Source organism: Oncorhynchus tshawytscha, unplaced genomic scaffold (assembly GCF_018296145.1).
Source record: "Oncorhynchus tshawytscha isolate Ot180627B unplaced genomic scaffold, Otsh_v2.0 Un_contig_5383_pilon_pilon, whole genome shotgun sequence".
Classification (NCBI taxonomy): Eukaryota; Metazoa; Chordata; class Actinopteri; order Salmoniformes; family Salmonidae; genus Oncorhynchus; species Oncorhynchus tshawytscha.
Genome location: NW_024609457.1, coordinates 151,415 through 175,000, shown reverse-complemented (window position 1 = coordinate 175,000; position 23,586 = coordinate 151,415). Strand labels below are relative to the sequence as shown.

The following is a 23,586-nucleotide window of genomic DNA, read 5'->3' as shown; positions in this document are numbered from 1 at the left end:
AGATGAGTATGTAAACCAAGTGGCATAGTTAAAGTGGCTAGTGATACATGTATTACATAAGGATGCAGTCGATGATATAGAGTACAGTATCAACGTATGCATATGAGATGAACAATGTAGGGTAAGTAACATTATATAAGGTAGCATTGTTTAAAGTGGCTAGTGATATATTTACATCATTTCCCATCAATTCCCATGATTAAAGTGGCTGGAGTAGAGTCAGTGTCATTGACAGTGTGTTGGCAGTAGCCACTCAATGTTAGTGGTGGCTGTTTAACAGTCTGATGGCCTTGAGATAGAAGCTGTTTTTCAGTCTCTCGGTCCCAGCTTTGATGCACCTGTACTGACCTCGCCTTCTGGATGACAGCGGGGTGAACAGGCAGTGGCTCGGGTGGTTGATGTCCTTGATGATCTTTATGGCCTTCCTGTAGCATCGGGTGGTGTAGGTGTCCTGGAGGGCAGGTAGTTTGCCCCGGTGATGCGTTGTGCAGACCTCACTACCCTCTGGAGAGCCTTACGGTTGAGGGCGGTGCAGTTGCCATACCAGGCGGTGATACAGCCCGCCAGGATGCTCTCGATTGTGCATCTGTAGAAGTTTGTGAGTGCTTTTGGTGACAAGCCGAATTTCTTCAGCCTCCTGAGGTTGAAGAGGCGCTGCTGCGCCTTCCTCACGATGCTGTCTGTGTGAGTGGACCAATTCAGTTTGTCTGTGATGTGTATGCCGAGGAACTTAAAACTTGCTACCCTCTCCACTACTGTTCCATCGATGTGGATGGGGAGGTGTTCCCTCTGCTGTTTCCTGAAGTCCACAATCATCTCCTTAGTTTTGTTGACGTTGAGTGTGAGGTTATTTTCCTGACACCACACTCCGAGGGCCCTCACCTCCTCCCTGTAGGCCGTCTCGTCGTTGTTGGTAATCAAGCCTACCACTGTTGTGTCGTCCGCAAACTTGATTGAGTTGGAGGCGTGCATGGCCACGCAGTCGTGGGTGAACAGGGAGTACAGGAGAGGGCTCAGAACGCACCCTTGTGGGGCCCCAGTGTTGAGGATCAGCGGGGAGGAGATGTTGTTGCCTACCCTCACCACCTGGGGGTGGCCCGTCAGGAAGTCCAGTACCCAGTTGCACAGGGCGGGGTCGAGACCCAGGGTCTCGAGCTTGATGACGAGCTTGGAGGGTACTATGGTGTTGAATGCCGAGCTGTAGTCGATGAACAGCATTCTCACATAGGTATTCCTCTTGTCCAGATGGGTTAGGGCAGTGTGCAGTGTGGTTGAGATTGCATCGTCTGTGGACCTATTTGGGCGGTAAGCAAATTGGAGTGGGTCAAGGGTGTCAGGTAGGGTGGAGGTGATATGGTCCTTGACTAGTCTCTCAAAGCACTTCATGATGACGGATGTGAGTGCTACAGGGCGGTAGTCGTTTAGCTCAGTTACCTTAGCTTTCTTGGGAACAGGAACAATGGTGGCCCTCTTGAAGCATGTGGGAACAGCAGACTGGTATAGGGATTGATTGAATATGTCCGTAAACACACCGGCCAGCTGGTCTGCGCATGCTCTGAGGGCGCGGCTGGGGATGCCGTCTGGGCCTGCAGCCTTGCGAGGGTTAACACGTTTAAATGTCTTACTCACTTCGGCTGCAGTGAAGGAGAGACCGCATGTTTTCGTTGCAGGCCGTGTCAGTGGCACTGTATTGTCCTCAAAGCGGGCAAAAAAGTTATTTAGTCTGCCTGGGAGCAAGACATCCTGGTCCGTGACTGGGCTGGATTTCTTCCTGTAGTCCGTGATTGACTGTAGACCCTGCCACATGCCTCTTGTGTCTGAGCCGTTGAATTGAGATTCTACTTTGTCTCTGTACTGGCGCTTAGCTTGTTTGATAGCCTTGCGGAGGGAATAGCTGCACTGTTTGTATTCAGTCATGTTACCAGACACCTTGCCCTGATTGAAAGCAGTGGTTCGTGCCTTCAGTTTCACACGAATGCTGCCATCAATCCACGGTTTCTGGTTAGGGAATGTTTTAATCGTTGCTATGGGAACGACATCTTCAACGCACGTTCTAATGAACTCGCACACCGTATCAGCGTATTCGTCAATGTTGTTGTCTGACGCAATACGAAACATCTCCCAGTCCACGTGATGGAAGCAGTCTTGGAGTGTGGAGTCAGCTTGGTCGGACCAGCGTTGGACAGACCTCAGCGTGGGAGCTTCTTGTTTTAGTTTCTGTCTGTAGGCAGGGATCAACAAAATGGAGTCGTGGTCAGCTTTTCCGAAAGGGGGCGGGGCAGGGCCTTATATGCGTCGCGGAAGTTAGAGTAACAATGATCCAGGGTCTTTCCACCCCTGGTTGCGCAATCGATATGCTGATAAAATTTAGGGAGTCTTGTTTTCAGATTAGCCTTGTTAAAATCCCCAGCTACAATGAATGCAGCCTCCGGATAAATCGTTTCCAGTTTGCAGAGAGTTAAATAAAGTTCGTGCAGAGCCATCGATGTGTCTGCTTGGGGGGGGATATATACGGCTGTGATTATAATCGAAGAGAATTCTCTTGGTAGATAATGCGGTCTAGATTTGATTGTGAGGAATTCTAAATCAGGTGAACAGAAGGATTTGAGTTCCTGTATGTTTCTTTCATCACACCATGTCACATTAGTCATAAGGCATACGCCCCCGCCCGTCTTCTTACCAGAAAGATGTTTGTTTCTGTCGGCGCGATGCGTGGAGAAACCCGCTGGCTGCACCGCTTCGGATTGCGTCTCTCCAGTTAGCCATGTTTCCGTGAAGCAGAGAACGTTACAGTCTCTGATGTCCCTCTGGAATGCTACCCTTGCTCGGATTTCATCAACCTTGTTGTCAAGAGACTGGACATTGGCAAGAAGAATGCTAGGGAGTGGTGCACGATGTGCCCGTCTCCGGAGTCTGACCAGAAGACCGCTTCGTTTCCCTCTTTTTCTGAGTCGTTTTTTTTTTGGGTCGCTGCATAGGATCCACTCAGTTACACTGGTTGTAAGGCAGAACACAGGATCCGCATTGCGAAAAACATATTCTTGGTCGTACTGATGGTGAGTTGACGCTGATCTTATATTCAGTAGTTCTTCTCGGCTGTATGTAATGAAACCTAAGATGACCTGGGGTACTAGTGTAAGAAATAACACGTAAAAAAACAAAAAACTGCATAGTTTCCTAGGAACGCGAAGCGAGGCGGCCATCTCTGTCGGCGCCGGAAGTACATGTATGCTAACATCTGTTTCAGTAGCTATAGTTAGCTAGCTAACATATGTTTCAGTAGCTATAGTTAGCTAGCTAACATCTGTTTCAGTAGCTATAGTTAGCTAGCTAACATCTGTTTCAGTAGCTATAGTTAGCTAGCTAACATCTGTTTCAGTAGCTAGGTGTCATCATCTAAAAGCAACCCTAATTTATAAGACAGTTCTTATTTGATTAATGGTCAGACCCATCTATGTGAAGCTAACCACAATAAGGATTAGCCACAATAGTGGACTTTGCGGTTAGCCTTCAAAATAAAAGTATGTAATTGACAGTGATGCAAATGAATACAAATAGTAGAATTATGCCATAATTGAATAGATCATGCTAAACGAGGTTGGAATGTTGTTATATAAAATCAACAAAGGACAATGATTTGTTAATTTGACAAAAATCTGTTGAAATCACACTGGATGTATTATACTTTAGAGTTGCATTGGGGGCATCCTTATTTCACTGTACAGCCTTACCTATGGACTGTGGATCGTTGACATGGGGTATCAGTCTACTCCGTGACACCCAGAGAACATTAGCATCATAGCTCTTATTGCGGGACTCTGAAACAACTGTGAATTGAGCCACATTTATTGTCAACCTGTTTGTATTGAACACTATTCCTGAGGAAAAACAATACTACATGGATGTTTTGGAGTCTGAAAACTCTGAGGAGGATGTTGGAAAAAAATATCTTGGGTATTGAGTAGACTGTTTCCCCATATCATTGATCCCCAATCCTTAGGTAAAGCTGTAGAGTGCAATATGAATGTCAAAACGCACAATAGGCTGACTGGGGAGGTGATTTTACACAGTCACAGTCCCGCGTTAAGAGCTACAACGTTAATATTTGCGTAAACTTTTCACGGTTGTGTTCTGCAGGCGTCACCGAGTGGACTGATAACCTATTTCATTGCTTCACATTCCAACCTTGTTTAACATTATCTAGTCTAAATATGGCATGATTCCACCAATTGTTACCTTCTGCATCACTTTCAAATAAGTACTTTTATTTTGAAGGCAAATCGCAAATTCCACTATTGTGCCTAATCCTTATTGTGGCTAGCTTCACAACACATAACCCGGTCCGGCCGAGCCTCACTAGCCAGATGAAGCTAGCTGGCTGCTTATAACGTTAGCTTTGGGCAACATGGTTAAGTAGCTGGCTAGCTATTTATTTTCATGACCTGAAGTTCAATTTCAATAGCCGAACAACAAGAGGCAACCTAGCTAATACTTACTCACAAGGATTCCTAAATCATTGCTAAGAATAATGAAAATGACTGCAGTTTCTACTGGTCATTGTTTTCAGGCTGGTTGTATTGGTGCTAGATAGGTACCAAGCTAACGCTAGCTACCCCAGAAGTTACGTTGTAACAAATGATGCTTTATTACCCAACGCGGTATTGTAAACACATCGTTCGTGGCCAGTGTTTGCAGACTTTTCTTGTACAGCTTTGACAGTGCTGATAGTAGTGGTGTTGCTTGGCTTTGAACGTGCAGATTCAGAACACACAACATTCTATAATAGAACTGTGTTATTTGACGTGTCAAATTAAAAGCTTATTTAACGTGTCAAATTGTGTTAATGTCAAATAGTGTTTATTTGACGTATCTTTTCTCTTTTCTGACACGTAAAGACCCAAATGGCAATCCATAGTATGTCGTGAAGCTAATAGCAGTGACACTATTACTGTGTAACTCCGGTAGGGCAACATCTGAAAAATAGCGCACTTGGTAGTGTGTAGAGTCGTGGCCAAAAGTTTTGAGAATGACTCAAATATTAATTTTCACAGTCTGCTGCCTCAGTTTGTATGATGGCAATTTGCATATACTCCAAATTGTTATGTTGTTGGCTTCAAGGCGCCCAAGAAAGTCTAGCAATCGCCAGGACCGTCTCCTAAAGATGATTCAGCTGCGAGATCGGGGCACCACCAGTACAGAGCCTGCTCAGGTATGGCAGCAGGCAGGTGTGAGTGCATATGAGAGTGGTACCAACACATCCTCCGAGTGCAACTTCTCCCAACCATCCAGGAACAGTTTTGTGACGAACAATGTCTTTTCCAGCATGATGGAGCACCCTGCCATAAGGCAAAAGTGATAACTAAGTGGCTCGGGGAACAAAACATCCATATTTTGGGCCCATGGCCAGGAAACTCCCCAGACCTTAATCCCAATGAGAACTTGTGGTCAATCCTCAAGAGGCAGGTGGACAAACAAAACCCCACAAATGCTGAGAAACTCCAAGCTTTGATTATGCAACAATGGGCTGCCATCAGTCAGGATGTGGCCCAGAAGTTAATTGACAGCATGCCAGGGTGGATTGCAGAGGTCTTGAAAAAGAAGGGTCAACACTGCAAATATTGACTCTTTGCATCAACTTCATGTAACTGTCAATAAAAGCCTTTGACACTTATGAAATGCTTGTAATTATACTTCAGTATTCCATAGTAACATCTGACAAAAATATCTAAAGACACTGAAGCAGCAAACTTTGTGGAAATTAATATTTGTGTCATTCTCAAAACTTTTGGCCACGACTGTACACGAGAACATGATGTACCACTGATGCACAACCCAGAATCGGTGCTCGATCAGTCGCTAAAGTCAACGTCCTCTACGACAGAGAACGGTTGATTGTCAACGTCCTCTACGACAGAGAACGGTTGATTGTCAACGCCTCTACGACAGAGAACGGTTGATTGTCAACGTCCTCTACGACAGAGAACGGTTGATTGTCAACGCCTCTACGACAGAGAACGGTTGATTGTCAACGCCCCTCTTGATTGTCAACGACAGAGAACGGTTGATTGTCAACGACAGAGAACGGTTGATTGTCAACGTCCTCTACGACAGAGAACGGTTGATTGTCAACGCCCTCGACAGAGAACGTTTGATTGTCAACGACGACAGAGAACGGTTGATTGTCAACGCCTCTAGACAGAGAACGGTTGATTGTCAACGTTGACAGAGAACGGTTGATTGTCAACGCCTCTACGACAGAGAACGGTTGATTGTCAACGTCCTCTACGATTGTCAACGCCCTCTACGACAGAACGGTTGATTGTCAACGTCCTCTACGACAGAGAACGGTTGATTGTCAACGTCCTCTACGACAGAGAACGGTTGATTGTCAACGTCCTCTACGACAGAGAACGGTTGATTGTCAACGTCCTCTACGACAGAGAACGGTTGATTTGTGAATGAATCCCATTCACTTGGTGTTATGGATTTCACCTTTGAGTTGTCTCGCTGAAAATCAAATCTAATTTATTTATAAAGCCCTTCTTACATCAGCTGATATCTCAAAGTGCTGTACAGAAACCTGAAATGTTCTTACTCTTTCAAATGACTGTTTGACTTGTTGACTGCTCGATCCACACAGCAGACATTGTGGGCTAGGTTAGGAACGCTGTGTTGCACGTGTAGTGCAACATTTTACATGGCATCATTACGCTGTGTACCTACGTTATATAGGTATGCACGTCATCTACCTACGGTTATCTACCTACGTTATATAGGTATGCACGTCATCTACCTACGTTATGTAGGTATGCACGTCATCTACCTACGGTATGTAGGTCATCTACCTACGTTATATAGGTATGCACGTCATCTACCTACGTTATGTAGGTATGCACGTCATCTACCTACGGTATGTAGGTCATCTACCTACGTTATATAGGTATGCACATCATCTACCTACGTTATGTAGGTATGCACGTCATCTACCTACGGTATGTAGGTCATCTACCTACGTTATATAGGTATGCACGTCATCTACCTACGTTATGTAGGTATGCATGTCATCTACCTACGGTATGTAGGTCATCTACCTACGTTATATAGGTATGCACGTCATCTACCTACGTTATGTAGGTATGCACGTCATCTACCTACGTTATGTAGGTATGCACATCATCTACCTACGTTATGTAGGTATGCACGTCATCTACCTACGTTATATAGGTATGCACGTCATCTACCTACGTTATATAGGTATGCACGTCAGCTTTGACATCGGCTTTAAACTAGACTTCGGGTCGATACCGATGTTTACATTTTTAGCTAATATCGACCGATTCCGATATGTTTACCGATATATCCTGCATCCCTAGTACAAACATTATTGGGCACAGACAACAGCACAACGGGACAAAGAGACAACAATACATCACAACAATACATCACAACAATACATCACAACAATACATCACAACAATACATCACAACAATACATCACAACAATACATCACGCTAAGCAGCGACAACTGCCAGTAAGAGTGTCCATGATTGAGTCTTTGAATGAAGAGATGGAGATAAAACTATTCGGTTTGAGTGTTTGTTGCAGCTCGTTCCAGTCGCTAGCTGCAGCGAACTGAAACGAGAAGTGACTAGGATTGTGCCATTGGCTTCTGGACAGTGAAAGAAAGTTGATATGAAAAACAATTAAACAGGAGAGAAATGCTGGTTTCAATGGCCTATTATGAAGACTTTATAAAATAATTGCCTCCATGTTTCCATAATAGCCTGCCTACCGTTGCCTGTACACTTGAATAGTGAATGGGAGGCGCTCATCAATTACCATTTGGAAAATAAAAATAGTAGCTCTTTTTTTAAGCATGGCCATCAAAACTGTTTTAACACGCCATTTGCATTTAAAAAGTCAGAAATAGCAATTAAATTCATCACTAACCTTTGATCTTCATCAGATGGCACTCACAGGACTTCATTTTACACAATAAATGTGTGTTTTGTTCGATAAAGTTAATCTTTATGTCCAAAAACCTCATTTGAAATGGGTGTGTTATGTTCAGAAATGCATTGTCTCAAACAAACATCTGGTGAAAGTGCAGAGAGCCACATCAAATTACAGAAACACTCATCATAAACATTGATAAAAGATACAAGTGTTAAACATATGAATAAAGAAACTTCTCCTTAGTGCAACCGCTGTGTCAGATTTCAAAAAGGCTTTACGGCGAAAGCACACTTTGCGATTATGTTAGGTCAGCGCCTAGCCACAGAAACCCATACAGCCATTTTCACCAAAGTCAGAAAAAGCATTAAAAATAATCACTTACTTACCTCACTTACTTGATGATCTTCATCTGGTGGCACTCGCAGGTCTCCATGTTAGTCAATAAATGTTTGTTTTGATCGATAAAGTTCATCTTTATGTCCAAATTCCGTTTCGTTGGTGCGTTTAGTTCAGAAATCCAAAGGCACAATGCGCTCTCTCAAAACCAAGACGAAAAGTCAAAAAAGTACAATAAAAGATAGTAGAAACATGTCAAATGATGTTTAAAATCAATCCTCAGGTTGTTTTTGTCATAAATAATCAATAATATTTCAACCGGACAAAAGCTTCGTCAATGGAAAAGGTCAACAAGAAATGCGCACTCCTGATCACGTGCTTGGTTCATGTCTGGAAATTTCCACCGTCCTCTCATTGAAAGCGGTGTATCTCCCTAATTTTTCAGAGTAAAAGCCTGAAACAATGCCTAAAGACTGGTTACATGTTGAGGAAGCCATAGCGCTCGTGAACTGGGTCCTAAGTCTCTGTATAGTGGATAGGTTTTCAATGGAAAAACAGCCTTTCAAAATAATAGTAATTCCTGGTTGGATTCTCCTCGGGTTTTCGCCTGCCATATGAGTTATGTTATACTTACACTTACTTATATTTTCACCGTTTTGGAAACTTTAGAGTGTTTTCTATCCAAATCTACTAATTATATGCATATCCTAGCTTATGGGCCTGAGTAGCAGGCAGTTTAATTTGGGCACGCTTTTCATCCGGAGGTGAAAATACCGCCCCCTGACCAAGACAGGTTAAGAGTATGGGTTAGGGTTTATGTTAAGGTTAGGGTAAGGGTACGGGTTAGGGTTTATGTTAAGGTTAGTGTAAGAGTACGGGTTAGGGTAAGAGTACGGGTTAGGGTAAGAGTACGGGTTAGGGTTTATGTTAAGGTTAGGGTAAGAGTACGGGTTAGGGTTTATGTTAAGGTTAGGGTAAGAGTACGGGTTAGGGTTTATGTTAAGGTTAGTGTAAGAGTACAGGTTAGGGTTAAGGTTAGGGTAAGAGTACGGGTTAGGGTTTATGTTAAGGTTAGGGTAAGAGTACGGGTTAGTGTAAGAGTACGGGTTAGGGTTTATGTTAAGGTTTGGGTAAGAGTACGGGTTAGTGTAAGAGTACGGGTTAGGGTTTATGTTAAGGTTAGGGTAAGAGTACGGGTTAGGGTTAAGGTTAGGGTAAGAGTACGGGTTAGGGTTAAGGTTTGGGTAAGAGTACGGGTTAGTGTAAGAGTACGGGTTAGGGTTTAAGTTAAGGTTAGGGTAAGAGTACGGGTTAGGGTTTATGTTAAGGTTAGGGTAAGAGTACGGGTTAGGGTTTATGTTAAGGTTAGGTTAAGGGTACGGGTTAGTGTAAGAGTACGGGTTAGGGTTTATGTTAAGGTTTGGGTAAGAGTACGGGTTAGTGTAAGAGTACGGGTTAGGGTTTATGTTAAGGTTAGGGTAAGAGTACGGGTTAGGGTTTATGTTAAGGTTAGGGTAAGAGTACGGGTTAGGGAAATAGGATTTTGATTGGGGCTGAATTGTGTGTCCCCACAAGGTTAGCTGTACTAGACTGTGTGTGTAATGTGTGTTAACTGTGTTTTCCAGTGAGCCTCCAGACCAGAGATGGTTTGGGCAGCGGAGGACCCGTGGTCGACTGTAGAGGACTGTTAGAGAATGAGGGGTGAGGATCCTTCTGTGGTTGTGTGTGTTGGAGGGCTCTCACTGTGTGTGTTGGAGGGCTCTCTCACTGTGTGTGTTGGAGGGCTCTCACTGTGTGTGTGTGTGTGTGTGTGTGTGTGTGTGTGTGTGTGTGTGTGTGTGTGTGTGTGTGTGTGTAGGCCTGTGTTTGAGAGCTGTTTCAGTGAGGAGCCGCTGCCATACTCAGACCCCACGGGCGCCGCTGGGGCGGGACCTGTCCACCGGATTCACCCAACCAGGAGAACCGGCTCCAGGCTCAGCGAATCAGAAGCCAGGATTCCCAAAGACACACCCACACCCCTCAGAACCGACCACATGGCAACCAATCACCTGATCTGCCTGAGGGATACGGTGAGAGAGACGGAGAGAGTTTGTGTTATTTACAAATTGTACAGGGCCAGGTGTGTGTTATTGACCAGGTGTGTGTTATTGTCCAGGGCCAGGTGTGTGTTATTGACCAGGGCCAGGTGTGTGTTATTGACCAGGGCCAGGTGTGTGTTATTGACCAGGTGTGTGTTATTGACCAGGGCCAGGTGTGTGTTATTGACCAGGTGTGTGTTATTGACCAGGGCCAGGTGTGTGTTATTGACCAGGGCCAGGTGTGTGTTATTGGCCAGGTGTGTGTTATTGACCAGGGCCAGGTGTGTGTTATTGACCAGGGCCAGGTGTGTGTTATTGACCAGGGCCAGGTGTGTGTTATTGGCCAGGTGTGTGTTATTGACCAGGGCCAGGTGTGTGTTATTGACCAGGTGTGTGTTATTGACCAGGTGTGTGTTATTGGGCCAGGTGTGTGTTATTGACCAGGGCCAGGTGTGTGTTATTGACCAGGGCCAGGTGTGTGTTATTGACCAGGGCCAGGTGTGTGTTATTGACCAGGGCCAGATGTGTGTTATTGACCAGGTGTGTGTTATTGACCAGGTGTGTGTTATTGACCAGGGCCAGATGTGTGTTATTGACCAGGTGTGTGTTATTGGCCAGGTGTGTGTTATTGACCAGGGCCAGGTGTGTGTTATTGACCAGGTGTGTGTTATTGACCAGGTGTGTGTTATTGACCAACAGGGAGGCTGTTTATTCTGAATGGGGTTGTGGAGAAAGCACAACATGTGGCCTCAATTAGCCTGGCTAGCTTCTCTAGGCTGCTCCAGTCAAGACAGATACTGTTATGTGGATGGTGAACTACATTGTGGCTGCTACAGGTTAGCTGGTCTTGGCTGCTACAGGTTAGCTGGTCTTGGCTGCTACAGGTTAGCTGGTCTTGGCTGTTTACAGGTTAGCTGGTCTTGGCTGTTTACAGGTTAGCTGGTCTTGGCTGTTTTACAGGTTAGCTGGTCTTGGCTGTTTTACAGGTTAGCTGGTCTTGGCTGTTTACAGGTTAGCTGGTCTTGGCTGTTTACAGGTTAGCTGGTCTTGGCTGTTTACAGGTTAGCTGGTCTTGGCTGTTTACAGGTTAGCTGGTCTTGGCTGTTTACAGGTTAGCTGGTCTTGGCTGTTTACAGGTTAGCTGGTCTTGGCTGTTTACAGGTTAGCTGGTCTTGGCTGTTTTACAGGTTAGCTGGTCTTGGCTGTTTTACAGGTTAGCTGGTCTTGGCTGTTTTACAGGTTAGCTGGTCTTGGCTGTTTACAGGTTAGCTGGTCTTGGCTGTTTACAGGTTAGCTGGTCTTGGCTGTTTTACAGGTTAGCTGGTCTTGGCTGTTTTACAGGTTAGCTGGTCTTGGCTGTTTACAGGTTAGCTGGTCTTGGCTGTTTACAGGTTAGCTGGTCTTGGCTGTTTACAGGTTAGCTGGTCTTGGCTGTTTACAGGTTAGCTGGTCTTGGCTGTAGCTGAGTTGACGTATCGCTGTCGCTCTGCTCCCATCTCAACAGCTGCAGCAGTAGAGACTCTCTCTCACGCAGCAGTTCTCATGTTAAAAACCACATGTGTTCCGGATACTATTATCCCTAGTGTGTGTTTGTGTCCAACGTGTGTGTGTGTGTGACCTTTCTGTATGATGTGTGTGTGTTACAGAGCAGCGCACCACGGTGCAGGGACAGGTGTATTTTCTTCACACACAGACGGGAGTCAGCACCTGGCATGACCCACGCATACCCAGGTAATACACGCCCACCATACAGCCAGCCGTCTACCTACTACCCTCTACCCTTACTACCTACCCTCTACCCTTCCTATCCTATCCTCCATATCCTACCCTCGACCCTCACCATCCTACCCTCTACCCTCACTATACTACGCTCTACCCTTACTACCTACCCTCTACCCTTCCTATCCTACCCTCTACCCTTACTATCCTACCCTCGACCCTCACCATCCTACCCTCTACCCTTACTATCCTACCCTCTACACTTACTACCTACCCTCTACCCTTCCTATCCTATCCTCACTATCCTACCCTCGACCCTCACCATCCTACCCTCTGCCCTTACTATCCTACCCTCTACCCTTACTATCCTACCCTTCCTATCCTACCCTCGACCCTCACCATCCTACCCTCTACCCTCACCATCCTACCCTCTACCCTTACTATCCTACCCTCACTATACCCCTCTACCCTTACTACCTACCCTCTACCCTTCCTATTCTACCCTCTACCCTTACTATCCTACCCTATACCCTTACTATCCTACCCTATACCCTTACTATACTACCCTCTACCCTTACTATACTACCCTCTACCCTTACTATCCTACCCTCTACCCTTACTATACTACCCTCTACCCTTACTATCCTACCCTTACTATCCTACCCTCTACCCTTACTATACCACCCCTCTACCCTTACTATCCTACCCTATACCCTTACTATACTACCCTCTACCCTTACTATACTACCCTCTACCCTTACTATCCTACCCTATACCCTTACTATACTACCCTCTACCCTTACTATACTATACCCTTACTATACTACCCTCTACCCTTACTATACTACCCTCTACCCTTACTATCCTACCCTATACCCTTACTATACTACCCTCTACCCTTACTATACTACCCTCTACCCTTACTATCCTACCCTCTACCCTTACTATACTACCCTCTACCCTTACTATCCTACCCTCTACCCTTACTATCCTACCCTCTAACCCTTACTATACTACCTTCTACCCTTACTATCCTATCCTCCTATCCTACCCTCTACTATACTACCATCCTACCCTTACTATACTACCCTCATTACCCTTACTATACTACCCTCTACCCTTACTATCCTACCCTCTACCCTTACTATACTACCCTTACTATACTACCCTCACTATACTACCCTTACTATCCTACTACCCTCTACCCTTACTATCCTACCCTCTACCCTTACTATACTACCCTCTACCCTTACTATCCTACCCTTACTATCCTACCCTCTACCCTTACTATACTACCCTCTACCCTTACTATCCTACCCTTACTATACTACCCTCTACCCTTACTATCCTACCCTCTACCCTTACTATCCTACCCTCTACCCTTACTCTACTACCCTCTACCCTTACTACCCTACCCTTACTATCCTACCCTCTACCCTTACTATCCTACCCTACCCTCTACCCTACCCCTACCCTTACTATCCTACCCTCTAACCCTTACTATACTACCTTCTACCCGTGCTATCCTATCCTCACTATCCTACCCTCTACCCTTACTATCCTACCCTTACTATACTACCCTCATTACCCTTACTATATCCTACCCTCTACCCTTACTATCCTACCCTCTACCCTTACTATACTACCCTCTACCCTTACTATACTACCCTTACTATCCTACCCTCTACCCTTACTATACCACCCCTCTACCCTTACTATCCTACCCTATACCCTTACTATACTACCCTCTACCCTTACTATACTACCCTCTACCCTTACTATCCTACCCTATACCCTTACTATACTACCCTCTACCCTATCTATACCCTATACCCTTACTATACTACCCTCTACCCTTACTATACTACCCTCTACCCTTACTATCCTACCCTATACCCTTACTATACTACCCTCTACCCTTACTATACTACCCTCTACCCTTACTATCCTACCCTCTACCCTTACTATACTACCCTCTACCCTTACTATCCTACCCTTACTATCCTACCCTCTACCCTTACTATCCTACCCTCTAACCCTTACTATACTACCTTCTACCCGTGCTATCCTATCCTCACTATCCTACCCTCTACCCTTACCATCCTACCCTTACTATACTACCCTCATTACCCTTACTATACTACCCTCTACCCTTACTATCCTACCCTCTACCCTTACTATACTACCCTTACTATCCTACCCTTACTATACTACCCTCATTACCCTTACTATCCTACCCTCTACCCTTACTATCCTACCCTCTACCCTTACTATACTACCCTCTACCCTTACTATCCTACCCTTACTATCCTACCCTCTACCCTTACTATACTACCCTCTACCCTTACTATCCTACCCTTACTATCCTACCCTCTACCCTTACTATACTACCCTCTACCCTTACTATCCTACCCTCTACCCTTACTATCCTACCCTCTACCCTTACTCTACTACCCTCTACCCTAACTACCCTACCCTTACTATCCTACCCTCTACCCTTACTATACTACCCTCTACCCTTACCATCCTACCCTTACTATCCTACCCTCTAACCCTTACTATACTACCTTCTACCCGTGCTATCCTATCCTCACTATCCTACCCTCTACCCTTACTATCCTACCCTTACTATACTACCCTCATTACCCTTACTATCCTACCCTCTACCCTTACTATCCTACCCTCTACCCTTACTATACTACCCTCTACCCTTACTATACTACCCTTACTATCCTACCCTCTACCCTTACTATCCTACCCTCTACCCTTACTATCCTACCCTCTACCCTTACTATCCTACCCTCTACCCTTACTATACTACCCTCTACCCTCACCATCCTACCCTCATTACCCTTACCAGCCTACCATTACTACCCTACCCTCTACCCTTACTATACTACCCTCATTACCCTTACGATCCTACCCTCTACCCTTACGATCCTACCCTCTACCCTTACGATCCTACCCTCTACCCTTACTATCCTACCCTCTACCCTTACCATCCTACCCTCTACCCTTACTACCTACCCTCTACCCTTCCTATACAACCCTCTACCCTTACTATCCTATCCTCTACCCTCACTATCCTACCCTCACTATCCTACCCTCTACCCTCACTATCCTTCCCTCTACCCTCACTATCCTACCCTCTACCCTTACTATCCTCCCCTCTATTCTAACACCCCCCTACCTCTCCATCTATCCTACCTCCCCAACTACCTCAACCCTTACCACCTTACCTGAATTGGAACGCATCCCGTTGGAAGGCCTAGAGCTCAGTAAGGTGTGTTGTGATTGGTTTAGAGCTCAGTAAGGTGTGTTGTGATTGGTTTAGAGCTCAGTTAGGTGTGTTTTGATTGGTGTAGAGCTCAGTAAAGTGTGTTTTGATTGGTGTAGAACTCAGTGAGGTGTGTTGTGATTGGTGTAGAGCTCAGAAAGGTGTATTGTGATTGGTCCAGGGCCCTGATAGTATGGTGTGTTGTGATTGGTCCAGGGACCTGGCCAGTGTGAGCTGTGAGGAGTTGGGTCCGCTGCCGGCCGGCTGGGAGGTGAGGAGCACGGTGTCGGGACGGATCTACTTTGTGGATCACAACAACCGAACAACGCAGTTCACTGACCCCCGGCTACACACCATCATCAGGTACACTTGTACACACACACACACAGTTATTTAATTTATTTCATAAACATGGTTATGTAACACCCAATGCCACTATGTGAAAAGTTATCGCCCCCTTACACTCAATAACTGGTTTTGCCACCTTTAGCTGCAACGACCCCATCTCAGTTGGGATTAGGTTTGGACTTTGACTAGGCCATTCCAACATCTCCATTGGGATTAGGTTTGGACTTTGACTAGGCCATTCCAACATCTCAGTTGGGATTAGGTTTGGACTTTGACTAGGCCATTCCAACATCTCAGTTGGGATTAGGTTTGGACTTTGACTAGACCATTCCAACATCTCCATTGGGATTAGGTTTGGACTTTGACTAGGCCATTCCAACATCTCAGTTGGGATTAGGTTTGGACTTTGACTAGGCCATTCCAACATCTCAGTTGGGATTAGGTTTGGACTTTGACTAGGCCATTCCAACATCTCCATTGGGATTAGGTTTGGACTTTGACTAGGCCATTCCAACATCTCAGTTGGGATTAGGTTTGGACTTGGACTAGGCCATTCCAACATCTCCATTGGGATTAGGTTTGGACTTTGACTAGGACATTCCAAAACATCAAATGTGTTGCTTTTGGGATCCATGTCGTCCAAAGAGTTATTCTTTTAGCTCATCTGTCCATAGAACATTCTTTTAGCTCATCTGTCCATAGAACATTCTTTTAGCTCATCTGTCTACAGAACATTCTTTTAACTCATCTGTCAACTCATCTGTCCATAGAACATTCTTTTAACTCATCTGTCCATAGAACATTCTTTTAACTCATCTGTCTATAGAACATTCTTTTAACTCATCTGTCTATAGAACATTCTTTTAACTCATCTGTCTATAGAACATTCTTTTAACTCATCTGTCTATAGAACATTCTTTTAACTCATCTGTCTATAGAACATTCTTTTAACTCATCTGTCTACAGAACATTCTTTTAGCTCATCTGTCTATAGAACATTCTTTTAACTCATCTGTCTACAGAACATTCTTTTAACTCATCTGTCTATAGAACATTCTTTTAACTCATCTGTCTATAGAACATTCTTTTAACTCATCTGTCTATAGAACATTCTTTTAGCTCATCTGTCTATAGAACATTCTTTTAACTCATCTGTCTATAGAACATTCTTTTAACTCATCTGTCTATAGAACATTCTTTTAACTCATCTGTCTACAGAACATTCTTTTAACTCATCTGTCTATAGAACATTCTTTTAACTCATCTGTCTATAGAACATTCTTTTAACTCATCTGTCTATAGAACATTCTTTTAGCTCATCTGTCTATAGAACATTCTTTTAACTCATCTGTCTATAGAACATTCTTTTAACTCATCTGTCTATAGAACATTCTTTTAACTCATCTGTCTATAGAACATTCTTTCAGCTCATCTGTCTACAGAACATTCTTTTAACTCATCCAGTTATTGAGTGAAAGGGGGCAATACTTTTTTGAAACAGGAATTTGGTGTTACAAAACTTTGTTAAATAAATAAATGTGTTTGTTATTTGTAAACTCAGGTTCCCTTTATCTAATATTAGGTTTTGGTTGAATATCCGATAACATTCAGTATCAAAGATATGTAAAAATCAGAAAGGGGACAAATCCACTGTGTTTCTCCAGCCAACACTCCCAGGTGAAGGATTCGTCTCAGCCACTGGGTGGGGGAGGCGGGAGAGAGATGGAGGTGGGGGGAGGAGGGAGGAGAAGGGGAGGTGACACTGCGTTATGAGAGAGACCTGGTCCACAAACTGAAGCTGCTCCGACACGAGCTGTCACTACAGCAACCACAGGCCGGACACTGTCGCATAGAGGTCTCACGAGACGAGATCTTTGAGGTATGTACATATATATATATATATATATACACACACACACACACACACACACACACACACACACACACACAGAGACTCACACATACCCACCTTTACTTTTATAGGCATGCCTACACAATACAAGATGGATTTTTCTTCAGGTTATATTTTCTTTAATTGTGTGTGCGTGTGTAGGAGTCTTATCGTCAGATCATGAAGATGAGACCCAAGGATCTGAAGAAACGACTGATGGTGAAGTTTAGAGGAGAGGAAGGACTGGACTACGGAGGAGTGGCAAGGTGACAGTCTGTTGTACTAACGTTGGATTGTGGTTACGTTGTGATGACGTTGTGATGACGTTGTGGTTACGTTGTGATGACGTTGTTTTCTGGTCATGGCGGGTGCCCATACCTGCTGTGTGCAGGGTGGGAAATTAACACCCACCACCCAGAAGGCATTGGCAGGTGAGAATGTCTTCCACCAGCCACGTTGGCATTTGGGAACATTTTGTATCATTTTGATCCAAAGCCACATGTTTCTCTAAAGAATATAAAAGGTGAATCAGTGATTTGTATTTCCTGCAACTTTCTGAAGAAGTCACGGCATGGGAGTCCCTGTCTGCCACATTGTTTATCCAGTTAGCTGGGGAATCCCTGTCTACCACGTTGTTTATCCAGTTAGCTGGGGAGTCCCTGTCTACCACGTTGTTTAGCCAGTTAGCTGGGGAGTCCCTGTCTACCACGTTGTTTAGCCAGTTAGCTGGGAATCCCTGTCTACCACATTGTTTAGCCAGTTAGCTGGGCATGGGAACCCCTGTCTACCACGTTGTTTAGCCAGTTAGCTGGGGAATCCCTGTCTACCACGTTGTTTAGCTGGGCATGGGATCCCCTGTCAACCACGTTGTTTAGCCAGTTAGCTGGGGAATCCCTGTCAACCACGTTGTTTAGCCAGTTAGCTGGGGAATCCCTGTCTACCACGTTGTTTAGCCAGTTAGCTGGGTAGTCCCTGTCTACCACGTTGTTTAGCCAGTTAGCTGGGGAGTCCCTGTCTACCACGTTGTTTAGCCAGTTAGCTGGGGAGTCCCTGTCTACCACGTTGTTTAGCCAGTTAGCTGGGGAGTCCCTGTCTACCACGTTGTTTAGCCAGTTAGCTGGGCATGGGAGTCGCTGTCTACCACGTTGTTTAGCTGGGCATGGGAGTCCCTGTCTACCACATTGTTTAGCCAGTTAGCTGGGCATGGGAGTCGCTGTCTACCACGTTGTTTAGCTGGGCATGGGAGTCCCTGTCTACCACATTGTTTAGCCAGTTAGCTGGGCATGGGAATCCCTGTCTACCACGTTGTTTAACCAGTTAGCTGGGCATGGGAATCCCTGTCTACCACGTTGTTTAGCTGGGCATGGGAAGCCCTGTCTACCACGTTGTTTAACCAGTTAGCTGGGCATAGGAATCCCTGTCAACCACGTTGTTTAGCCAGTTAGCTGGGGAATCCCTGTCTACCACGTTGTTTAGCCAGTTAGCTGGGTAGTCCCTGTCTACCACGTTGTTTAGCCAGTTAGCTGGGGAGTCCCTGTCTACCACGTTGTTTAGCCAGTTAGCTGGGGAGTCCCTGTCTACCACGTTGTTTAGCCAGTTAGCTGGGGAGTCCCTGTCTACCACGTTGTTTAGCCAGTTAGCTGGGCATGGGAGTCGCTGTCTACCACGTTGTTTAGCTGGGCATGGGAGTCCCTGTCTACCACATTGTTTAGCCAGTTAGCTGGGCATGGGAGTCGCTGTCTACCACGTTGTTTAGCTGGGCATGGGAGTCCCTGTCTACCACGTTGTTTAGCCAGTTAGCTGGGGAGTCCCTGTCTACCACGTTGTTTAGCCAGTTAGCTGGGGAGTCCCTGTCTACCACGTTGTTTAGCCAGTTAGCTGGGGAGTCCCTGTCTACCACGTTGTTTAGCCAGTTAGCTGGGCATGGGAGTCGCTGTCTACCACGTTGTTTAGCTGGGCATGGGAGTCCCTGTCTACCATATTGTTTAGCCAGTTAGCTGGGCATGGGAGATGCTGTCTACCACGTTGTTTAGCTGGGCATGGGAGTCCCTGTCTACCACATTGTTTAGCCAGTTAGCTGGGCATGGGAATCCCTGTCTACCACGTTGTTTAACCAGTTAGCTGGGCATGGGAATCCCTGTCTACCACGTTGTTTAGCTGGGCATGGAAGTCCCTGTCTACCACATTGTTTAGCCAGTTAGCTGGGCATGGGAGTCCCTGTCTACCACGTTGTTTAACCAGTTAGCTGGGCATGGGAATCCCTGTCTACCACGTTGTTTAGCTGGGCATGGGAATCCCTGTCTACCACGTTGTTTAGCCAGTTAGCTGGGCATGGGAAGCCCTGTCTACCACATTGTTTAGCTGGGCATGGGAGTCCCTGTCTACCACGTTGTTTAGCAGTTAGCTGGGCATGGGAATCCCTGTCTACCACATTGTTTAGCCAGTTAGCTGGGCATGGGAATCCCTGTCTACCACGTTGTTTAACCAGTTAGCTGGGCATGGGAGTCCCTGTCTACCACGTTGTTTAGCTGGGCATGGGAGTCCCTGTCTACCACGTTGTTTAGCTGGGCATGGGAGTCCCTGTCTACCACGTTGTTTAGCTGGGCATGGGAGCCCCTGTCTACCACATTGTTTAGCCAGTTAGCTGGGCATGGGAATCCCTGTCTACCACGTTGTTTAACCAGTTAGCTGGGCATGGGAGTCCCTGTCTACCACGTTGTTTAGCTGGGCATGGGATCCCTGTCTACCACGTTATTTAGCTGGGCATGGGAAACCCTGTCTACCACGTTGTTTAGCCAGTTAGCTGGGCATGGGAGTCCCTGTCTACCACGTTGTTTAGCTGGGCATGGGAAGCCCTGTCTACCACGTTGTTTAACCAGTTAGCTGGGCATGGGAATCCCTGTCAACCACGTTGTTTAGCCAGTTAGCTGGGGAATCCCTGTCTACCACGTTGTTTAGCCAGTTAGCTGGGTAGTCCCTGTCTACCACGTTGTTTAGCCAGTTAGCTGGACAAGGGAGTCCCTGTCTACCACGTTGTTTAGCTGGTCATGGGAATCCAACTGCTCTTAAACGCTAGTAAAACCAAATGCATGCTCTTCAACCGATCGCTGCCTGCACCCGCATGCCCGACTAGCATCACCACCCTGGATGGTTCCGACCTTGAATATGTGGACATCTATAAGTACCTAGGTGTCTGGCTAGACTGCAAACTCTCCTTCCAGACTCATATCAAACATCTCCAATCAAAAATCAAATCAAGAGTCGGCTTTCTATTCCGCAACAAAGCCTCCTTCACTCACGCCGCCAAGCTTACCCTCGTAAAACTGACTATCCTACCAACCCTCGACTTCGGCGATGTCATCTACAAAATGGCTTCCAACACTCTACTCAGCAAACTGGATGCAGTATATCACAGTGCCATCCGTTTTGTCACTAAAGCACCTTATACCACCCAACACTGCGACTTGTATGCTCTAGTCGGCTGGCCCTCGCTACATATTCGTCGCCAGACCCACTGGCTCCAGGTCATCTACAAGTCCATGCTAGGTAAAGCTCCGCCTTATCTCAGTTCACTGGTCACGATGGCAACACCCATCCGTAGCACGCGCTCCAGCAGGTGTATCTCACTGATCATCCCTAAAGCCAACACCTCATTTGGCCGCCTTTCGTTCCAGTACTCTGCTGCCTGTGACTGGAACGAATTGCAAAAATCGCTGAAGTTGGAGACTTTTATCTCCCTCACCAACTTCAAACATCAGCTATCTGAGCAGCTAACCGATCGCTGCAGCTGTACATAGTCTATTGGTAAATAGCCCACCCATTTTCACCTACCTCATCCCCATACTGTTTTTATTTATTTACTTTTCTGCTCTTTTGCACACCAATATCTCTACCTGTACATGACCATCTGATCATTTATCACTCCAGTGTTAATCTGCAAAATTGTAACTATTCGTCTACCTCCTCATGCCTTTTGCACACAATGTATATAGACTCCCCCTTTGTTTTCTACTGTGTTATTGACTTGTTAATTGTTTATTCCATGTGTAACTCTGTGTTGTCTGCTCACACTGCTATGCTTTATCTTGGCTAGGTCGCAGTTGTAAATGAGAACTTGTTCTCAACTAGCCTACCTGGTTAAATAAAGGTGAAATAAATAAAAAATAAATAAATAAAAATGTCTACCACGTTGTTTAACCAGTTAGCTGGTCATGGGATCCCCTGTCTACCACGTTGTTTAGCTGGTCATGGGAATCCCTGTCTACCACGTTGTTTAGCTGGTCATGGGATCCCCTGTCTACCACGTTGTTTAGCCAGTTAGCTGGGCATGGGAATCCGTGTCTACCACGTTGTTTAGCCAGTTAGCTGAGCATGGGAGTCCCTGTCTACCACGTTGTTTAGCCAGTTAGCTGGTCATGGGATCCCCTGTCAACCACGTTGTTTAGCCAGTTAGCTGGGGAATCCCTGTCTACCACGTTGTTTAGCCAGTTAGCTGGGTAGTCCCTGTCTACCACGTTGTTTAGCCAGTTAGCTGGGGAGTCCCTGTCTACCACGTTGTTTAGCCAGTTAGCTGGGGAGTCCCTGTCTACCACGTTGTTTAGCCAGTTAGCTGGGGAGTCCCTGTCTACCACGTTGTTTAGCCAGTTAGCTGGGCATGGGAGTCGCTGTCTACCACGTTGTTTAGCTGGGCATGGGAGTCCCTGTCTACCACATTGTTTAGCCAGTTAGCTGGGCATGGGAGTCGCTGTCTACCACGTTGTTTAGCTGGGCATGGGAGTCCCTGTCTACCACGTTGTTTAGCCAGTTAGCTGGGGAGTCCCTGTCTACCACGTTGTTTAGCCAGTTAGCTGGGGAGTCCCTGTCTACCACGTTGTTTAGCCAGTTAGCTGGGGAGTCCCTGTCTACCACGTTGTTTAGCCAGTTAGCTGGGCATGGGAGTCGCTGTCTACCACGTTGTTTAGCTGGGCATGGGAGTCCCTGTCTACCATGTTGTTTAGCCAGTTAGCTGGGCACGGGAGCCCCTGTCTGCCACGTTGTTTAGCTGGTCATGGGAGTCCCTGTCGACCACATTGTTTAGCCAGTTATCTGGGCATGGGAATCCCTGTCTACCATGTTGTTTAGCCAGTTAGCTGGGCATGGGAGTCCCTGTCTACCACGTTGTTTAGCTGGGCATGGAAGTCCCTGTCTACCATGTTGTTTAGCTAGTTAGCTGGGCATGGGATTCCCTGTCGACCACGTTGTTTAGCCAGTTAGCTGGTCATGGGATCCCCTGTCGACCACGTTGTTTAGCTGGGCATGGGAATCCCTGTCTACCACGTTGTTTAGCCAGTTAGCTGGGCATGGGAAGCCCTGTCTACCACATTGTTTAGCTGGGCATGGGAGTCCCTGTCTACCACGTTGTTTAGCAGTTAGCTGGGCATGGGAATCCCTGTCTACCACATTGTTTAGCCAGTTAGCTGGGCATGGGAATCCCTGTCTACCACGTTGTTTAACCAGTTAGCTGGGCATGGGAGTCCCTGTCTACCACGTTGTTTAGCTGGGCATGGGAGTCCCTGTCTACCACGTTGTTTAGCTGGGCATGGGAGTCCCTGTCTACCACGTTGTTTAGCTGGGCATGGGAGCCCCTGTCTACCACATTGTTTAGCCAGTTAGCTGGGCATGGGAATCCCTGTCTACCACGTTGTTTAACCAGTTAGCTGGGCATGGGAGTCCCTGTCTACCACGTTGTTTAACCAGTAGCTGGGCATGGGAATCCCTGTCTACCACGTTATTTAGCTGGGCATGGGAAACCCTGTCTACCACGTTGTTTAGCCAGTTAGCTGGGCATGGGAGTCCCTGTCTACCACGTTGTTTAGCTGGGCATGGGAAGCCCTGTCTACCACGTTGTTTAACCAGTTAGCTGGGCATGGGAATCCCTGTCAACCACGTTGTTTAGCCAGTTAGCTGGGGAATCCCTGTCTACCACGTTGTTTAGCCAGTT

The 23,586-nt window shown here is 46.1% G+C and overlaps 1 protein-coding gene across 1 annotated transcript in view; it reads left to right on the top strand.

Moving 5' to 3' along the window:
• The window catches only part of LOC112215497 (E3 ubiquitin-protein ligase SMURF1), a gene marked incomplete at its 5' end in the record, with an annotated part of 42,140 nt that overhangs the window by 437 nt on the left and 18,117 nt on the right, over positions 1–23,586 (top strand). Inside the window, 8 exon segments of the mRNA XM_042315390.1 lie at positions 9,919–9,994; positions 10,152–10,231; positions 10,234–10,362; positions 12,018–12,102; positions 15,584–15,730; positions 17,380–17,446; positions 17,448–17,594; positions 17,769–17,872. Of these exon segments, the coding sequence (XP_042171324.1) occupies positions 9,919–9,994; positions 10,152–10,231; positions 10,234–10,362; positions 12,018–12,102; positions 15,584–15,730; positions 17,380–17,446; positions 17,448–17,594; positions 17,769–17,872 (835 nt within the window).